This window comes from Artemia sp. Qi Xiang Cuo, chromosome 10 (genome assembly GCF_049724085.1).
Source record: "Artemia sp. Qi Xiang Cuo chromosome 10, ASM4972408v1, whole genome shotgun sequence".
NCBI lineage: Eukaryota > Metazoa > Arthropoda > Branchiopoda > Anostraca > Artemiidae > Artemia > Artemia sp. Qi Xiang Cuo.
Genome location: NC_142803.1, coordinates 3,877,019 through 3,897,148, shown reverse-complemented (window position 1 = coordinate 3,897,148; position 20,130 = coordinate 3,877,019). Strand labels below are relative to the sequence as shown.

General features: G+C 38.3%; 1 protein-coding gene across 1 annotated transcript; it reads left to right on the top strand.

Moving 5' to 3' along the window:
• The first annotated feature begins 7,732 nt into the window (after window positions 1-7,732).
• LOC148947374 (protein CFDP2-like) lies at window positions 7,733-8,533 on the top strand. Its single transcript, XM_089095783.1, has one exon. The coding sequence runs from the start codon at window positions 7,733-7,735 to the stop codon at window positions 8,531-8,533; it is 801 nt and encodes a 266-aa protein (XP_088951909.1).
• Window positions 8,534-20,130: the final 11,597 nt, after the last annotated feature.

Here is a 20,130-nt window from a genome sequence, read left to right as displayed (position 1 = left end):
AAAACTTAAAGAATTTGTAAGTACATGCGAAGCATGTAATTTGAGAAAAATCCCCCCAGCTTATCCAAATCCTCCAATGGGAAGGGTCCCGGTAGCAAAGTACCCCTTCGATAGTATCTCATTTGACCTATACGGGACAAGCGGAGGCTTACCTGTTTCTAGCAGAGGTAATACTTGTATTATTTCGGTTATAGATCATTTTTTAGGATTTACTATTGCAAAAGCATTAAAAAATCAAGGTGCTTATGCCACAAGTAAGGCATTAGCACAATTTTTTTTACAATTTGACATTCCTAATAAAATTTTCAGTGACAGCGGGAGCAATTTTATTGCAAAAGTAACAAACGATTTAATGAGTTTTCTTAATAAAAAGAAAATGGTAACAGGGCCGTACCACCCACAAGATCATGACAAAATAGAAAACAGGCATAAAATATTTTCGAATGTTCTAATTCGAAGTATTTATACGAAAGACAATAGGAGCGACTGGGATAAATTCTTACCTTACTCAACTAACGTAATCAACACTGCTTATTCCGAAGCAACCAAAGACAATCCATTTTATTAACTTTTTGGTCGTTATTTTAAAATCCCTTATTATGAGATTATTGAAACTCGTCATTATTATGACGACTCAGAAGATTATAAACAAGAATTCATAAATAGAATGATGAAAACTTATGAAATATTTAGGCAAAAGCTTGAAAAATGTAAGACAAACCAAGAGCTAAGAAACCAACCCAAAGTTAAGGGGAATATAGATTTCAAAGTAGGAGACTTCGTTTACCTAAAGAACGAGGCGAAAACGGAAGGAAAAAAACTTTCCAACAAATATTCTGGACCGTACAGAACAGTCAAAACGTACGATAATGAATATACCTTTAAAATGGAAAACCCCGATAGTGGAAGAACTTACAAGGCGCATGTTAGCCGAATAAAAAGAGCCAAATTTCCAGAGAGATGGGTACCACATCCCTCTTCTGCTGATTCGTCAGATTCGGAAAATGAGCCCCCTAGGTCCATACTGGCAGAGCTGAAAAACTTAAGTTTTAAAAATGACTATTTTGAAAATGACAGTGATGAACAAAACTTTGAAGAATTTTTGGTAATTGAAAATCTAGTTATCCTAGAGAAAAAATCCCTAACACCAGTAAGAATAAGAACGCCAAAAACTCAAAAAAGTTATTCATCGGCGAGCGCGGGAGATGTAGATTATACAATATCTCCAAAAACTCAATTTTTCCCCGATAGAATCTCGACCCAATGTCCCCCCAAAAAAATTTCCAGACGATATGGTTTCCCCTGCAACACCAGCAGAAAGGCCCCTGTCTTTACAGGAAGAATTAAACAGAGCTGTAGAAACCCCCGGTATTACTGTGAAGAAAACTCCTCCCAAAGCTTTAACTAAAACAAACCTGCGAGAAGCTATGGATTTAATAAATTTTCCTATAAAAACGAGTCAAAGTACATTGCCCGGGAATAAAACTCCAACGGATGACCAGCAAGGTCAATATCATGAAATAACTGTGTCCAAGGCCAAACCTAAACAGTGGACTTCATGGAGGGAAACCCTAGTGCAAAAAATGCCCCATCCTCCTGAGGACATGGCATTCAAACAATGGAGGAACCCTGCAAAAACTCTTGATTCCTCCCAAAGCTCTCAAGAATCTTTCAAATCCCCCGAGTTTAGAACTCAAAGCGAGGACTTAGGGAATAAACCTTCTACTTCTAGGGGAGTAGAAATTTACGAAGGAATGGCAGGTGATACCACAAAAAGTGCCACCTCTAAAAGTTCTAATCTGGATTCGTCGGAAACTAGTTCCGAAGAGTCTGAAGGCGAATCAGACCAAATAGTAGCTAAAGAAATAGGGAAATCAAGGCCGACCTCAGCAGCCGCACACGGGAAACAAACGAAATTAAAAGGTAAATAATTTTTGAAAAAAACAATAGACAAATTTTGACATTTTTTTGCTATAAAACCTGAAAAAGAAAAAACCGCAATAAATAGCGGAGAAAATCACGACACAGTCAGGTAGAACGGTTAAAAAACCTGACAGATGGAAATATCCCTATTTAACGTAAAGACAAATTTCAAATATAATAAATTTAACACCATAATAAATTTAACAGTGTGCAAGTAAAGTTAACCAAGTCAATATTAATGAAAAAAAAATAATAATAATAATACGAGTGATGTCAAAACATTGGTGATCAGAGAGAAAGGCCCAAAGTAGGAAGCTCGTGGACGACTGAGAACGACAAGTGGCGTTGGACCACGTCTTGTGGGAAGCCCGGGGCGGAACTAAAGGCCCTTGTTTTTTTTTTGTAGTTTTTTTGTTTAAACGACCGTAGGAAGGGATATTTCTCAGTCCTTCAAGTGTAAGAAATTATGTATTTTTACGCCAATCAGGGCCAGTCAAAACAATACTTAAAGGTTGAATAGAAACTTCAGTGAGCTAAGTTTTCGTTTTTTGAATCAGAATGCTTTGAAAGAGAAACAGAGAATTTATTTTTTTATAGCTCCGAGACAAAAAAAAAAGAGAGAAAAGCTTTTTAATTTCATTATATTATATCAATTACGTATGCTGTCCTACGGCTCTGTGTTAAACATTACTTCCAAAGACAAACAGAGACATTTATTTCTTTAGCTTTTTGGCGAAAAATTTAATTTTATTAGTTTATACATATGACACATACAATAAAAGACAGATCACCGTTCTATCGTTCTGTGACAAAAATGTTCTTTAATTTCATTGGTTTATCAATGACATATCTTGTGCTCTAATTTTTGTGACATATTTTAGCAAATCAGTCACGTTATATCTTACCTATACTGACTCAGGTCCCCTCAGATTTTCTATGAAAAATCGACCCAGGTACGAACAAAGATTGATGTCATCAAAAAAAAAAAATTTACTTATCGTTTAATTTCTACCAATAAGAAGACTGCAAGGTGATGACAGTGATATCTTTACTAATGATCTTATACATGGATTAAGTCGAGGCGAAATCTCCTCTCTACAATGGGCATAAGAATTTTCTAAGACGTAGAATCCCTACTGAAATTGCCTTCCACGTGAAGATTGGAAAAAAAAAATTTTTAACTATGAAGAAAATTAATCAAAAGTAAATCAAATATGCCTAACTTGACTTAAAAATTCGATAATCTGACCCTAGTCATAGCTAGAACTTGATCTGAATCGCGTTTTGCTCTATTTTTAAGTCTTTTAGTGTTTAGTCATCCTTTTTACTTGCCGTTTTATTCATTTTTCTTGCTTAAAATATCAGTCAAATTCTTATTTAAGTATTCTAATAATCAATTCGTACTCAATTTTTACTTTAATTATTTATTAAAATATAATCTCTCAATAAGTTATTAATTAAAATTCAATTATCTCAAATAAACCAATTAGAACCTGATAATTTATTTAAGTTAGACTAAGGTTTATGTTTAACTTAAAAAGACTGTGCGTCATTTAGTGAAAAACGTTTATTTTTGTAAAAAAAATTTTTCCTGTTTCTCCCTTTTTTAAGTTCATGCGAAATTTATCTGAGCAACATGTACATTAAATTACCCAATTCTGATATAGTGAATACTAAAAAAATTTCCTCTTGAAACCTATATTTCTTCACCCCCATTATACCCGTACAAATTCCCGCCAGTTTTCAGTATATTTTGATAGAGCGAATTTGTTTTTATTAGCTAAAGTAAAGACGACTAGTTTGAAGGGTGGGTTGTTTTTAAAATAATTTTGATTTTTAAACTATGCAATTCAGCAGGCCATATCCCTATATCGGGCAGACTCATAAAATCAAAAAAAAAAACTACCAGTACATAAGCGTCTAATTATATGAAATATTTTCTATTAGTGCAGATTATAATTATTTAAGCCTACACATTGCTCATTCATGTGTTTCTTACTCGAGTAATATATGTACTAATAGCCAACTATTGGTAACTATAACCAAACAACCTATTGGTACGTTTATATGTAGAATTTCACGGCGGATGTGAAATTATATCTCAATAATAATATGTAAAATTTTAAAACCATTTAATCAGTTAAGATATATGGATTGAAACCCTGTGTATGTCCAATGGCGACTAAGTAAAACCCACAAGGAATTCCCTATTAATGTGAAGGTATTTCTCGCTTAACAGATTCTAATAAGACCTTAATATATCATATTTATTTATTTAGTTCTGAAGGATTTGCTCAAACAATAGAATTCTAAAAAGATATTGATGTCAATGGTCCGTTACACTTATATCCTTTGCCAAGCATTAGCTGGAATCTAGGGAGGCAAGATTGGAATCCTGCATTTAATGACCATATTCGAAAGGCAAATACGAGGCACCAATGTTGACTCATAATTACGGAAAATCCAAGAGAAGAACACGGGGAAACAAAGAAGAACACCTCTGCATTTCAACTGAGGTTAAACCTGGAACCCCACGAGAACGTCTAAGCCAAGAAATAGGGAAGACATCAGAAAACGAGTGGGTATAGAGGTCCCCACTTGTCCTTGTTATGTCTTGTTCCCTCATTGTAGTACTGTTTGCGTAAAACCGTGTGGTGATGACGCTGCAACATACATTTCTTAAACAGCACGGACGTGCGTGAACAATGCAGGCATGAAAAATATTGTAAAAGTAGACCTCAAACTAAATAATGTAGGATAAATTATGTTTATTTAGTATCGATATTTTCGTTATAAAAACAACTTTGAAGAACTCTAGAACTTATATTTTCATTGTTAATCCCAATATTAGTGTATTAGTGTATTTAATCCTGTCTCATCACTTATAAAATGATGTGCAAAACTAATGAGTGACTTATTTTTACTAAGAGTGCTCAATTTAGATAAATCTTGATTCTGCCTCGCTATTTTTATTACAGGACGTAAATGACAAATTGGTTATTGAGCATTACAATGAGCTGCCTATTACAGATACGACCCAGTAATATATATTTTCCTCATATCTCAACCAACGAAGAGTACTCCCCATAACTCCAGGTAACTATCATCCCAACTTCGTCTACGAAAACAACAGTTACCTTCGTTCGTCTTTTCTTCGACAATGAACCACATTACGTATCAGGTAACACTATATTCGAACCTCAGTATCAAGTGCTTTAACGAGCTATATAATCACTTAATTCTGAGAACCCCATCGATCAGAACAAGATAAACGATATTTAACGATATTTGAAGTTGAAAGATACTTAAAGACATTTGAAGATATTTGAAACTGAAGTTAGAGACAATTTGAAGTTTAATTGTGAGAACCCCTTCGAGCAGTACAAGATAAACGATATTAGAAGTCAAACGATATTTGAAGATGTTTGAATTTGAATTGAAAGACAATATATTAAGAGAGTCACTATAATATGACGACAATCCGTTTCAAAAGGCACAAATGAACAATTTTACTCGAGAATACATTCTCTATGTGCCTCAAAAATCCTAAAAATGATATGCTGAGAAGAAAAACACTAACACCTGTAGTGGGAAGAATCATTTCCCAGTTGACTATTAGAACGATATTTAACGGTCATTTCCCAGTTGACTATTAGGGAAAACTTACCGTGTAAAGACAACTAGACTCGAACTGTTCCATGAAGAAACCATAACGTAAGTGCTTCGAAATTTTTGCCAGGACAAAAGGAGTGAAGGACAGCAATTTACAACAGAAGGGTGTAGTACACTAAGGACTCAGAAGGTGATGAATAGATGCGAAGCTACATGTGTTACTTCCTAATAACTTTGAAAATTCAAAAATACTAATAGTGACAGTGTTTTAATGTCATCAGTGAATATGATGAACCAAATATTGTAAATTATAAATAATTCATATATGTACCACAAGTATAATTAGGTGTAATATTATCATGCTTTTCATTTAACGTTATGTAAACAGTATGTAGTTAGTCATATAGAAAGCAAAATCAAAAAAAAAAATAATGTAAAAGTATAATAGTCCCAAACTTATTGTAAATGTAAAAGTAATCAGTGTTAGATATAGAAAAAAAAATCTTTAATATAGTAGCTAACCTAGAACCAAAAAAATATTATTCCGGTAGATGAATTTTAGATAGGGATGTAGAATAAAATGAGAAAAATAATTAACAAATGTTGAGCACTCCTAATGAGCAGTTACTAATGACGGAACGTCATTATTTGATGGGAAAGGTGATGTGCACCAGCAGTAGAATACCATATATTTAAAATATAAGATTCTTTCCTTCTAAAGATGATTCGGGCAGAAATTAAACGTCCCTTAATTGAGTTCAAATACCGCTTCCAAGAGTCTAAATTCTTAATCAGCAAAAAGAGAAATTACATTTCTAGCTTCAGTCAGACAACGACGCTAGTCGTTCGAATTTCGCTAAGATAATTAGTAGCAAAAAATGCTACGTACGATATTTCTAAGGAAGTTTAAACGGCAAAAAAAAACTTTGTGAACGCCTGAATCATCAGGAATATTTAAAAGAAATTATTGGACGAAAGATTTATATCCTTGGTCCACTCGATCCAATGGCGAGCAATCCTTACAGCGCAGGACGAAAGAACTGCGTTTGGTAGTGGGGTAAATGTGCCTTTTAATTTTTTAATCTTAAGTCAGATCTGAAACGATTAGTGCATCAGACCTAGAGAGATTCAGGCGAATTTATTGTATTTTGGTCTCAGTTATTGTCATAGACGTGACCTATTTCTGTGCAATTAAGTATATAATTTCAATAAATATATAGTCTTTTTTATCTGTGTTTACTTCATTTATATGGCTGTGCCTAGTCTGGTAATTGCTAATTAGTTTGTAAGTCTCCAAGGTAAATGCTCCCAAAGGAATCTGATCTCCAGATAGCTCGAGAAAAAAGAGACCACATTTATATGTCTACATATTCAATTTTCTCCCATTAATTGAGAGCAGCACCACAATCTCCAGCGCTATAAGCGGCGCTATCCAAGAAATCTTTTATCGCTACACTTTATTTCTATTATGACCTGAGCCATCGGTCATTTGTTTTGCTCCATAGCAGCATAGCGCTGCCACTTTATTTTCATAGTTATGTCAATTTTCTTTATTAAATGTTTCCGTACATAGGTTTGGTCACTGCAGGAACCGATAGCTATTTCTACCGATTTACCATTTAGTTCACCACCTACTTTTTGTGATTCTGCAAATGCGCAAGTTTTCATATTTTCCGGGCTTCTAACCCATGCAGTTCTCTTATATGTCTGAAACTTTTTCCCATTCTCTCGGGATCGATCTTTGTGATATCGATCGTTTCTTGGATTGTCCTGTTTTCCCTTGGGCCCATCGTCCCTTGTTCTATAGTTATTATCGTCATTTTTGTTCGCGCTGCGGCAATCTGAGGCATAATGTCCACGTTTATTACAGTTAAAACAGGTAATATCACACTGTTCCTGTTTTTGGTCATATGTTCTAACGTCTTTATTTGGGCAATTGGTGCTATAGTGGCCGACGGAGTTACAATGGCAATACGTTAATTCTGTTTGTCTTTGCCATATCTGGCTAACTCCAACCTCCCGACCTCCTAGGTGGGAATCAGGGCCTGATAAGCACGAGTGCTCACAAGCTATGGTTGGAGCCTCGGAGCGAGGATTCACGCCCCATCCCTAGCAAGCCGGGAGGAGAGCCCTAAGTTGCACCTCATAGCGGTGGAGTGGTGTAACATTCTATTAGTAGCCTAGCCCGACAAATACAATGGCTAACGTAACGGGGCGCCAAGGGTCTGGGGAGCCTTTGGTCAAGCCAATTCCCATGAAACACCAATGGATATTGAAGATCAAATGCAGAGATAGTACTATTACGGCGTTCGCGGTAGCCAACGCGGACCAGGTCAGGCTGGTGCCTGGCCCCACAAGTATACAAGCAGCCCGATCAAGAAAACATCTGAATATTGGCGCGTGGAATGTTCGCAGCTGCAAGCTGGAATCCACGCAACTGCTCCTTGCAAGGGAGCTGCAGAAGTATAAAATCAACATTTGTTGTCTGTCAGAAACGAGACTTAATGATGTTCTGTCCAAAAAGTTGACCGTTTCCGAATCTAACTCATTCCAGTTCTACAACTCGGGTCCCAATGATGGTTCCAGCCAGCAAAGAGTTGGATTCCTAATAGACGGTCCTACTGCATCATGCGTCACCGCTTGGGAGCCAGTGTCACCAAGGATCGTCATGATCAGACTGAGAGGCCACATTAGCCACATAACCATAATCGCCGTGTACGCTCCGATAAGGGACAGTAGTGACTTGGTCAAAGATGCCTTTTATTATGACCTACAAAGAATCATCGACAAGACACCAAGGCGTGACATGCTCTTTGCAGCTGGAGACTGGAACGCCCGGCTTGGCAGAGTACACCCCGACACAGCAGCAGTTATTGACCGCCACACCGTTGGTGACAGATGCATCAATGGAGAAAGGCTCTTACAGTTAGCCAGATACAACAACCTATGCGTCACAAACACTCTCTTTGAGCACAAGAGACTCCACCTCGTTACATGACATTCTAACAACGGCGAAACAACAGCCCAGATCGACCACATCTTGGTCAGCAGAAGATGGAGGAGCTCCTGCACAGATGCCCGGGTATACAGAGGAGCAGACACAGGATCTTTAAATGGATTCGACCACTATCTCCTCACTTGCAAAGTCCGTCACCGCGTTAGTAGGCAGGGAAGCGCTTCGATGTTTCGAAACTAAGATGCCCGGAAAACAAAGCCGACTTCGAGTTAAAGCTAAACAAGCGGTTTGAAGCCTTGAATCGTCTCTCACTCGTCGATAAAGAATGGGCGCAGATAAAAATTACAACACAGGACGTAGCTGAGGAGGTGCTTGGCCACACAAATCGAAAACAGCGAGCCTGGATCTCTGACCACACCATAGAACTAGTTGAGAAGAAGCGACCCCTCGTGGGAGGTGCAAAAGAACCCTTAAAAGTAGCCCGCAAAGCAGTTAAACAGTCACTGAAACGGGACAGAGAACAGTACTGGTCAGATCTGGCGAATGAGTTGGAACAAGCGTCCAGGAGCCACAAAAGCAGGAAAATGTTCAAACTCCTGAAAGAAGTGACAGGAAAAGCTCCTGTAACGGTTGACACACTGAAAGATAAGTCCGGAAAACTCATCCGAACAGAAAAAGAACGCAAAGAACGCTGGCGAGAGCATTTTTCTGAGCTACTGAACCCTGTCAAACCCCCGTGCGATCTACCTGCCTTCTCGAGTGCTGCTAGAGAGCCCTACGCAATAAACCTCGATCCGCCAAGTATTACGGACGTACAAAAAGCGCTGAAGTGCATGAAAAATAATAAAACTCCTGGAGAGGATGGGATCCCTTCTGCAATGTTCAAGTCCTCACCAACTCTACTACGCCGGCTAACCGACCTGTTTGTCCAGGTGTGGACGACGAAGACCTTCCCAAAAGACTGGAAAGTATCAGTCCTCGTTCCGCTATATAAAAAAGGAGATAAGGCCATTTGCGGAAACTATAGAGGTATCTCCCTGATCAACCATGCCATGAAGATCTTCTGCGTCATTCTTTTGAATCGATTCAAAGACGCACGTCACAAGTTAACCCGTCCTGAACAAGCAGGCTTCAGACCAGGCAGAGGCTGTCCAGAACAGATATTGACGATTCACCTCATCCTTCAGCAATACAGCAGGTTTCGTCTATCCCTTCTCATTGACTTTATTGACTTTGTAGCTGCCTTCGACTCTCTCATCAGAGAGGAGCTATGGAGAATTATGGCTGAAGACGGTGCGCCACAGGAGCAAATTGAAATACTCCGAAGTGCGTATAAGAACACTGAGACTTGCGTCCGTGTTTCCGGCAATGACACCCCTAAGTTTCCAGTGGAGTTTGGGGTAAAGCAGGGATGCCCCCTTTCGCCTATATTATTCAACTACGCGATAGACTGGATTATGTATAATGCAATGAGAAACCACAGCGGAATAGTCTTCGGATAAATAGCTGGTTCCCTCCAGCCCCTGACAGATCTGGACTTCGCAGACGACGTTGCTGAGCTGGAAACTACCACCGACAGCTTACAAGGCATGATCGACGATACCTATGTGGTCTGAAAGCGCATCGGACTGGCCATCAGCGGCGCAAAGACTAAAGTATTGGCTCTCAACCAACCTGCTCCTTGCCAAGTTACCCTCTAAGGTGAGCCAGTAGAAATCGTCGAGGAATTCAAGTATCTTGGCTCTATCATAACACCAGATGGCGGAGCTGAAAGGGATATCTCTGCCCGCATAGCAAAAGCCTGGGGAGTTTTTACTAGTCTGAAAAAAGCATTATGGACAAGACGGGACATCTCAACCAAAACAAAAGTCAGAATGTGTGGTGCAACTGTTCGAGCAGTACTACTGTATGCTTGCGAGACATGGCCAATCAAGGCTGAAGACGCGAGAACTTTGGACGTGTTCGACCACCGCTGCTTCGCTGCATCCTCCGGATTAAGAGATGGGACAGGATTTCCAATAGTGAAGTAAGGAGTCAATGTGGCCGATTAGAAGGGCTATTGCTTATCATTAAAAGACGTTGCCTGAAGCTCCTCGGTCACACATTGTGCCATCCCAAAGGCACGATATGTCAAGACGTCCTTGTCTGCAAACCAGTCCCATCCTGGAAACGTAAATCAGGAGGACGAAAGAAGAACCTGTGGCAAAAATTCAAGGAGAACCTGGAACCGTGGGGAGGATTCAGGAGACACGGTCGGAGATGGGACAAAGACTGGCTGAAGATCATCGGAGAAGCTGAAGCCGACAGGTCCAAGTGGTCGTCGGAAGTCATCCCGAGATCCTTTGGTGCCGGGCAGGACAGTTCATCGTCTGGTTCCCGCCGAAAGTAAAAGTAAGTAAGTAAAATCTGGCTAACATTATTTTTATTTATTGAGTAAGGTTATTCTGTCCTACTACTACCTCCTAGCCTTGTTCTTGGTGGGAATGTCTCCCTCCTAATTTTAGTGTGCCTGTCTGCTAATTCGGACATTTCTTCAATTGTTTGTGAGTTTCTTTCTTTTAAGTACATACTCATATTTGGATAGGTATTTTCTAAGAACCGTTCCATCGCTGTTTTATCTACTATTTCTTTTATCTTTTATTTCTTCCGGGTCCTCTAACATTCTATAAGTTTCTAACTCTAGCCATTTCAAACACAAATCTTTTAATTTGTATCCGATTTCTTTGTAATTTTCGTTGTCTGGTTTTCTTTCGCTTCTAAACCTTCTTTGAAAGTTCTCGAGGGAGATTTGAAACTTTTCAAAAATGGCTCGTTTTAGTCTATTAAAATCTCTTGAGTAGCGCATCTGTAATGCCTTAAAAGCAGTTTGTGCTTTGTAGTTAAGGAAGGGTCGTATTGATGTCCCCCAGTTTTCTCTCGGCCATCCACTTGATTCCGCCATGTTTTCAAAATTGTAAATGTACAAATGTACATCTTCATTTTCTTTCATTGGTTGAAGGTTTTACTGCCTGCATTACCTCAACTGTAGACGATTTCTGAGGCTCTTGGGAATTTCGCCCTGCAATCATTTTCAGTATGTGTTTTCTTTCCTCTCTATCTGCCTCCTCCTTTTTTACTTTGGCTACTCTATCTTTTTCTCTTTCTTCTCTATCTTCCTCCTCCTTTCGTTCTCTGGCTATTCTTATATTCTCTTCTCTCTGCTCTCTAGCTATCCTCTCTTTCTTTTCTATCTCTCTCTCTTTTCTATCTTCCTCCTCTTTTCGTTATTTGGCTATTCTCTCTCTCTCTTTCTTTCTATCTTCCTCCTCTTTTCGTTCCCTGGCTATTTTATCTCTCTCTCTCTCTTTTCTATCTTCTTCCATTAACTTTAATAACTTTAATATGTGTTGTGTCATATCTACATGACTACTTTTTCGCGATCCCCTGCTGGAATTTGAGCTTCTACTACTCCTGCTACTCGGCCTACTCGGATTCTTTCCGTCTTTATATCCTCTTAATTCGTTTTCTGAGTCTGTTCACCCTATAACTATATTTTCTATTTTTGGGAGTGATTCTTTCAGAATCTGCCGTAATTTTTTTTTTTCCTTCCACGGTTCGTAACGGAGATCGTCCTATTACCAATTTTGTTTTGAAATTTCCCCCTTCACACGTGTCAGAATTGTCTATTTCACCCCTGAGTGAAATTTGGTTCTATCTGATGGTGTTTTTCTTAGGGTATTTCCAGCGGGAGACCCATACAATTGTGGGTCTGAATGCAATTTTTAGTTTACCGCGGTAGTTTTTTTTTCGAATTCATATCCAATTCTTTCAATTCTTGTCCCTTTTCTGACCTTGTATGAATCTTCCGTTTTTCCGCCATTACTTCAAGGTTTACTTAACGTCAAAATACTTCTTCGTTTTAAATGAAAATTCTGTTTACCAATGTTCCTTCTTGTCTTGTCGTGAAAATTGTTGCGTTTTAATTTGCCGATTTTACTTGGGGGCGCAGCCTCCCTTGTCTTACAAGTTAATTTTTCGCGGGATATATTGATTACTAAATTTATTTCTTATTATTGTCTAACTAGGCACAGCCCAGATAATTTTTTTCTCTTCGTGATTTTTTTATGTGTAACCACAATAGGCTACTATGCAGGCTAATTCAACTTGTCTCTTCGAAACACGAAATTCTTTTACTATCAGGTTTACCAATAGGACCTTTCTTGCTGCCGCTAGTATTCGTGTGGTAAGGTATGAGTGTCACCACTTATTGGTGCAAAAATGGTGCTACACAGCTTACTGAAGAGGAAAGCCCCTGATGGCACCAAATATTATAATGGGAAGCCCAAGCTTACCACAACAGTTCTGAAAATATAGGGTTTGTTAATACCCAATTTACAATATACCCTGCCCCACAGTATAATAATGTGATCGAACGGTCAAATGGCCAAATTCTAAGGCCAAAGGTGCACCCAACTCGGGTCACCAATAAAATCTCTAGCTATCTCCTTGGAAGGTAACGGACCCCCCCCCCCCCCTTGTCGATATAATAATGACGGCATCTCGTAACTCTGTTCCTACCCTGTCTGGGTTCCTGGAAAAATAATCTACACAGCTGTAGAAAATATCTTACTTATTTTAAAAAATATTGTAGAAAAATATCGACACCCCCCTTGCCAGTAAGTCCCTTTTGATGCTATTTCGAATGAACTGCTAATCCCCAATCCTCCCGAAGCGGATTTATAATCGAGATTTATCATGGCTAATGTTACGCAAAAATCGTTCGACGAGTTCAGAAAAGTTTTGAGCGGAAAACTAGATTCTATTATTGCTACGCAGACAGAATTAAATAATAAGCTTGACGGAATTACTTCTGAGATCGCGTCGCTGAGAACGGAGGCTGCCGACCGAGATGTGAGGCTTAATAACTTTGAGAAAATTATCGACGAGTATGCCGACAAGTACCAGGCCCTGGAAAAACAGCTATTACTTATCGACGTAAAAGATCGCCATCTGAACCTTATTGTGAATGGTTTACCTGCAAAAGAGCCTAACAAGAAAGTTGAAGATAGCATCGTTAAATTGATTAGCGAAAAGCTGGGTGTAACTAGTGACATATCTATGACTAAGTGCTAAGCGTTCCATTCTATTTAACTTTGCAGTCGAACTAGAATAAACCAAAGAAGGGATGACATGTACTTCGTTTGGAAAACGAATTACAAACGTCATTAGGTCTATGTCTTCATCGTCAAATTTCACGAATATGCTTAACATATCATTCAGATGATTTACCGAAGCCTTCGGCCCCTGTCTTCTCGGAAACTCAGTCCCAGGTACGGCCGCAACATAGAGTTTTTTTTTTTAGCTTCGATTACACTCGGAAAGTCCAAAAAAACTCCTTTCCGAACTTCAGTATTTCGTTTCATTCACTCCATTACCACGGTTATATTGCAAGAAAATATAAAACTGGCAAAAATACAAGTCCATTATTCACTGTACAGCTTGCGGATGCGCATATCATAAGAACCAAATACCAATAGGCAAAGGAAGCGTAGTTTTTTGCTACCTGATCCCCGCAGTTTAAAGGAGTCACACTCCCGGCAGGTACAACGGCCCTTGCGACAAGAAACCCCCCTCTTCTGCTCGCTTATTAGTAAAATTGAATTATATTTAGATTATTAAATCAAGTTAAAAAAACAGTACGATAATACAGCACCTTATATGAGTGAGTCAAAATATCCAATGGTAAAATTGTCCATAAATATCAATTTATTATTTCATTTTTTGCGAAACTCACGGTCATTACAATCCACTGTAATTTATTCTAAATTTAATCCGGCTGAAAACTCATATAGGTGTTCATAGGTCAAATGCCAAATGAGAACTGAATCCTTCTATAGGAAATAAGCGAGTTGCCCAATACTCACTACCTTTAGTCATACAAATTTCCAAATTTGGCTCTGTCTTGAGCTGGTAATTTTTTGAATGAATAAATTTTATTTTCTAATAAACAAAATTCCAAAATTTTCGGGAGAGGGGGGGGGCTTATTTAGATTTTGTCCTGGGTGCAAGAGAGGCCAAACCCGCCGCTTATGTGCCTATTCCTGGCAACCATCATCTGTCAATAAAGTAGGCACGAGAACAGGACGGCCTTAATGACGGAAGTTACAATGTTACTTCGAGCTGCATATGTAGTCTTAATGGTATAGACAATGGCCCAACCATAGGAGCCGTCGTCTCTTTACAATTTCCGAGACTGGGTACTGTTGTTTACAGCGCTCACAGATGTCTTCGTAAGATCCTCGTTCTTGGTACTGGGCACGTAGAATATGATGAAAACAATTGTGATCAAAGACATCCAATTTACTACTATTTTGAGCGTTGACAACGTTTGTTTCACATCCATATAGGAGTGTACTTCTGACGATTACCTCGTAGACTCTAATTTCCGTAGTGAGGCTTATACTTCGACACTTCCACAGTGATTTATTGAGCGACGATAAACTGGCAGAGGGTAGGCGAATGCGACTTTCAATTTCATGATCAGATCCTCCCTCTGAATCCACAAGGGATCCGAGGTGACAAATTATTTAACTTGTTCAATACTGTTGCCATCTAATAATATATATGAGGAAACCTTGGGAATTGGCATACATCAATTTGGTCTTTCTTGGGTTAATTCTTAATCCAACCATTGCAGAGTAATATTGAACTTTGTCCATCATCATTTGGGCTTTTAGTAGATCATCCTCAGCGACGGCAAAATCATCAGCATAATCTATGTCAGTGACCAGAACACCTTTTCCAACCATTCCTCCATCATCTGTGCTGAAAACTCTCTATATAATTCAGTCAATTACGTAATTGAAAAGGATGGGGATAGGACATAGTCTTGTTTTACTCCTGAGTGTAAGGCGAAATTTTCTGATTCTTCACCATAAGCCTGTAACCTCACCTGCATGCCCTCATAGTATGCTTTCGTAAGATCTAAAAAATTTGAAGACATTCCATCTCCTTCTAGGATACGCCAGATCATATCTCGCTCAACTGAATTGAATGCTGCTATGAAACAGATGAAGATAAGGATCAGCGGTAAATCAAATCTATGGCATTGCTGTAGCAGCAGCAGCATAAGGATGAAAATTTGCTTGATACAATAACCTCCGATTCGAAAGGCAGCTTGTTCTACTCTCATTCCCACTTCTTGGGCCTGTTTAAATATATTGAGGATACGAATGGCAAACGACTTTGCTGCAATATGAGTGAGAGCGATTCTATGGAAATTCTTACATTCTGATTGGTCATCCTTTTTTATTAAAGGAAGAAGGAATGAAACTTTCCAGTTCTTTGAGAAATTTTTTCGGTCCAGATTTGGTCAATCAGTGGTTTGAGTTGAGCAGCGAAAATCTCATCAGCAGTTTTATATACTTCTGGAGGCAAACTGACTTTACCCGAAGACTTTTGGCTCTTCAGTGAACGATTTAAAAAAAATCAATATCGGGAGGGTTCAAGGCTAAATTTATAATAAGGTGCTCGAAAGACCACTTGAGGAGGACTTGGGGTTATCTGCGGATGATGTGACGAATTAAAGAGTTTTTGAAAAAGTTCCTGCCATCTTGATACTTTCACTGATAGGTCCGTTATCACATGCCTGTCTCTCAGGCGAATGATCTTAGAGACTTGTTGGTTTCTCCAAGTGGCCTGTTTCAGCAATTGATAAAGCTTACGGGTGTCTTGTGCCTTAGACGTGGCTTCCAAGGAGTCTGTCATTTCTTTCCAGTAGTTATGCCATTCTATTCTGTAACATTTCTTAACTTCTGCTCTACGCTTCTTACGCTCTATCTTAGAGCAAGACGCTAGACAGTTGTTGGCTAAGTGAATGGTTCCTTCACTGATCCAGCAGTTTCTTTTTGTTTTTTTTCTTACTAAGGACTTCTGTCGCTGACTCCAGCATTACTGCAGCAAATTGCTCTTATATATCTTCTACAGAACTATAGAGAAGTTCTTCGACGTTTTCTTCATCATTCACGTTGTCTTGGTCTTGGTTCCAGGGTTCCATAGTCTTGGTTCCATTTATCCTAAGGGGTATACGAGTTTCTACACCTGGTGGATACCTGGTCTGAATTCTAGTAATTATTAGGTTGTGATCAGAACCGGACTTGGAGCCTAAGTTAGCACCAAGATATGGGCGAGAATCCAGCACAGAACTTTTGAATCTAGACTTGACAAGTACAAAATCTATCTGAACTTTGGCAGCTCCGTTATTTGAGTACAACATCATTTTGGTTCAACTCTTGCATTCCAATCTTTAGCAACAACAAGGGATTCCTGGGACGGATTTTGTGCAAGAATTCGTTTCAGGCCATTATAAAACGTACACTTTGCCTCAACCGTCACATTTAAGGTCGGGGGGTACGCAGAGGTGACTGTAAAATTAGTCTTTTACCCTCTAAACTCTACGAAAACAAGTCTCGGAGATATTAGATCCCATTCAATAAGAGCAGGATGTGCAGCATCATAAGGGAGAAAACCGACTCAAGGTTGACCAGAGTAGTCATCAACTCCTGAATAATAAAAGTAATATGGTTCATTTAATGAGCTAATAATAGTTGATACACCAGAATCGGGGATTCGAATTTAACCCAAACATAAAAAGTCGACTCCATGCTTCTGCCTCTCATTTGCAACTAGTATTTTGGATGCATCTACTTCAGTTGATCGGACGTTCCGCGATCCGATCTTCAAGGAGACTGAACTATCTAGGAAGCCTTGTCAACTTTTCATCTCCATCACCTTTCCTAACGGGAGAGCCAAATTAGATTTGCAATACTTATACTTGGCATTATCATGGATGTTTCTTGAGGATTTATTTGACCAGCAAGTTCCCAGCTTAATGGCACCCTCTACGTGTTTGCCTAGCAATTAATAATGATGTTATTTCCACCTCTCCATCACTTTAAGGCCTCGCAGTTGGATTCCCCACCGGAAGACTCGGGATGGAATGTCTCTGCAACCTAACTTCTGAGGGCTTAGGAGAAGTTATAATGTTAGCGAATCTACTTATTTTAAAGAAACTGTAGTCAAAATATTGCTAAACATTTATTTTTAAGATAAATATTTATATAACAGATAAATATATAATAAATATAATCTAATTATTAATCTTTTAATTTGCCTTTAAAATTTTGATTTAAAATGTATTTTATGTCCGTATAAAAAATTCAAAATTTAAGGAAAAATTGTTAGAATTTAGCAACGTGGATATCGTTATGCCCAAAAAGAAAGGACTTTCTTTTTCAAAATGAGACTCAGAATAGAAAGTGACAAAATCTTCTTTAAGGAAATCTGAAAGGAAGGCAAATCCCCCTGAGATTGATCCAAAGGATATCACAAGAATTAGGGTTAAGTAAAGATTGCATCTTGTTTTGATTTGTTCATTGGTCCAATCGTACATTTTGTACTGTTGTTTCTTGAGGTCACGTACGCACTCGACAACGAAGTAAAGACCAACTCAACGATTAAAATATTAAAACTATACTGACTGAGGATTTCACCATGACTTTATTCATGGAATAAGCAATACAAAAGAAAAATTATTTTGCAAAATCAAAATAAAAAAATATTTGTTGGGATATTTTTATTGAAAACTCCTTTTTGTGTATTCAATGAAAAAATTAAAATGGCAAATTTATCCCTCTCCTAAAACTTGAAAGGTATATTTTGTTCCCTACCCTCTCTTTATTTTGTTGTTAAACACCATTTTCAGGTATTAATTGGGAGATGGTTCCGGGAATTAATTAAACCGGAAGTGTTCTTGAAAACCAATAGATTGTAATTTATTTTTTTAAGGATGGAACTGGGAATATTAAGAAGAAAATACGTTACGAAAACAATTCTTGTTCATAATATGCAGAATATTTATAGTTTTCACAATGTGAATGTTCTTTAACTTTTTTCCAACACCTGCCTAATGTGCAAATATATAGCCAAAAGTATATATTCACATGCATTTTGTCCCGCGTCACTCTTATTTCAAACTGATTTTCCGTCTATTGAATATCAACACTGAAGAAACCAAGAAACAAAGAAAAACAAGGTAATTATGTACTTTGGGCCATTTATTTGCACATTAGAGGGCGGAGGTAAATTTGGTTGAAGCATATTCAAATGTGTTAACCAAAATTTTTCGGCACATTTTGAGGTGAGAATTGTTTTCTTAACATTTTTCCTTCTCGATAGCCCAATTTTAAGTTTACACCGTTTTTCTAATGGAAAGGAATTAAAGTTTAGTTAAAATAGTGTTTAGTTCAAAAGGACCGATAATTTTTATTCAGTTACGCTTTCGCCGTTACTAAGAAAGGGTCGTCCAATTTTAGCTTTGTGTTTTTATTTTAAGGTTTGGTTTTCATATTTTTATCAGTTTTGGGACGAACAAAGGAAGTGGGTAATTTTGGGCTCGACAACCCTAAAATTCTGAACTTTTGGATTTTTTGAACTTTCTAATAAGATTATCTGAGATTTTGTCCCCCTATCCCACAAACAAAAGTCATTTGTAACTTCCAATTTACGGTATGCACAATTTCTCCCTATTTAACCTTCCAACTGCAAATTAAAAATCATATAGGAAATTAGTACCCTACAAATTATTATCAAATGACAAATTGTCTGAAGGGTGCATGCTTAACAATAGAAGAAAAACAGGAAGCTTTGGTAGGGGTAACCGATAAACTCGTGCACATATATTTCGAAAAAAAATGCACTTTTTGACTAGTTCCAGTTTTCCATCCCATTTGTCAAGAAAATGGATAGTTTGAAAGTGCTATTACCATACTAGATGATCATGAACCATTGAAAATGAACATTCAGAGACGAGACAATTTTTTTGTAGTTGCATCCCATACAAGATGCCTTTTTCTCACATACTAGAAGTCAGTGGAGACGAACTAGCTATGGAAAAAAATTACCTTTGACTCACATTTAAGCCAAAGGAAAACTTTGGGGCTCAAATAACATGTGTCAAATTTTTTGGGAGGCAGTACTTTGGGGAGGTAGAGAGAAAGGTAGAGATGGCTTGGGCATGATCTGCGAATTAATGATGACGGATTTCTGAAGGTTGTCCTTTTCGGACAACCGGCTAGAGCTAAACAGAAAGCAGGTCATTCACGGTTGGGATGGGAGGATGTCATAAGGATGCCATTTGGGGTGGGCGGCTTGATGTTGTGGTGAGTTGTTATTAGTAGAAGTACTTTTTATGCCATGGCAGTACCTTCCAAAGACCCTGAGGAGTACCATTAATACAATTGCAGTGGAATCCTTGTTTACACAGCCAACATTTTAGTTGTGTTTTCAGGTATTAGACATAATTTGTTTCCAGGCTCTCCGTGTTCAACCCAGCAAAACTATAAACGGTTTTCATCGAACAGGTTCCACGCGTGTTAGACATGGATTCCTCAAAATTATAACGCGCCAGAATAGCAAGGTTGATCATGGGTTCGGAGGAGACATTCACCCGTTGAACACGGCACTCAAAACCAGGAGCCTTGTTTTCAGGCCACCCACATCCAAAACAGAGTTTCAGTTTTCAGTTATCTTTATTCAAAAAACAAAATTCATAACTTAAAAAACATTCCTGCAAGGAAAGCACATAAAAATATGCTTGGCTA